This window comes from Chaetura pelagica, unplaced genomic scaffold (genome assembly GCF_000747805.2).
Source record: "Chaetura pelagica isolate M959 unplaced genomic scaffold, ChaPel_1.0 scaffold11, whole genome shotgun sequence".
Lineage (NCBI taxonomy): Eukaryota > Metazoa > Chordata > Aves > Apodiformes > Apodidae > Chaetura > Chaetura pelagica.
Window position 1 is genome coordinate 3,096,028 of NW_009952694.1, and position 1,247 is coordinate 3,097,274.

General features: G+C 54.7%; 1 protein-coding gene across 2 annotated transcripts in view; it reads right to left on the minus strand.

Moving 5' to 3' along the window:
- Positions 1–1,247, minus strand: part of NKX2-1 (NK2 homeobox 1) — a 7,383-nt gene that overhangs the window by 1,390 nt on the left and 4,746 nt on the right. The window contains exon 1 of one of the 2 annotated variants that reach the window (XM_009993864.1): positions 85–462. In XM_009993864.1, the coding sequence (XP_009992166.1) occupies positions 85–451 (367 nt within the window). In that variant the 5' untranslated portion in view covers positions 452–462. Of the gene's footprint in view, positions 1–84; positions 463–1,247 lie in introns of those variants that run through there. The other variant, XM_009993863.1, reaches the window with a different exon arrangement.

The following is a 1,247-nucleotide window of genomic DNA, read 5'->3' on the forward strand; positions in this document are numbered from 1 at the left end:
CCCTGCCCCCGTTCGTTGCCCGCGGTGCGGCGAGACAGGCGTGCGGCCACCCCCGGCCGGACACCCAGCCCCGGTCTGACTTACTTGAGGAGAAACGGGGGTCCGGGTTGGTGCCGTACCATCCTGTCGCCGAAGCGCTGTTCCGCATGGTGTCCTGGTAAGGCGGGAGCTCGCTCATGTTGCCCAGGTTCCCATTGCAGTAGCCCCCCATGGTAGTATGGGAGAGCTGGGGGACCCCTGCAGCTGTCATATGGTAGGCGGCAGTCACTGTTCCGTTGTGGCCCATGGGGTGCTGCTGCATGGCCGGCTGAGAAACCTGTGACTGTCTGTAGGCTGACAACGGAGCCCCCAAGTTACTGCCCTCCATGCCCACTTTCTTGTAGCTTTCCTCCAAAGGACTCAAGATGTCAGACACTGAGAAAGGAGTCGTATGCTTTGGGCTCATCGACATGATTCGGCGGCTGGGGAAGGAAAAAAAAAAAAAAAAAAAAAGGGGGGGGGGGAATTTTTTTTTTTTTTTTTTCCAAATATTCTGGTGTTGCCTTAACGCCGATCTTGTTGGATGTACACGTAACCGAGTGGACGAAGTCCGCCTTAATTGGATTGAGTGGAGGCTCAGGGCTGCCTTTCGTTTGTTTTAGCCAGACGCCAGGTTTTAGGCTGCCACCAGAGGCGGGGCATAGGCACTAAAGCAACAAGACAATAGAAGCCTACATCTTGCCCAAGATAATTAGCTTACATGCTGATGACAAGGTAAACACCTTTAAGTTTTACTTGTCAGGATTATTTTTTTTTTTAATGTCTTAAAAAAGACAGAGAGGGAGAGACCCCGTGAGCACAACTCATTTTCTTTTTCTTGGGGGTGGCAGTATCGTGGACGGGAAATGGAAGGCAAGGAGAAAAGCCCCCATCTCACTGGGTGAAAGGATTTAAAACCAGCTCCCGGGTGGCAAAGCTGTCAACCCAGCCTTTGTGAGAGCTGGGGAGACGGGGCTGAATGCCGGTGAGCAAAAGGACCGAGTGCCCCTCTCCCTTCACTAAGTTTGGTCTGGAAAGAGCCCCCGCAGCCGGGAGGGCAGCTCTCCGGGGGCCACGGCTCCCAGCGCTCCGCACTCCCCTACCGGCTTCTCAGGTACCCGGGCCGGCTGGTGGCTGAACAGCGCTTGGGATTTAACATCTTGGGAACCTGTTCTATGTCTACTAAGACCCCTAGTGCGAGACCCGCAGTCAGAGGATCGTCTCTTTCC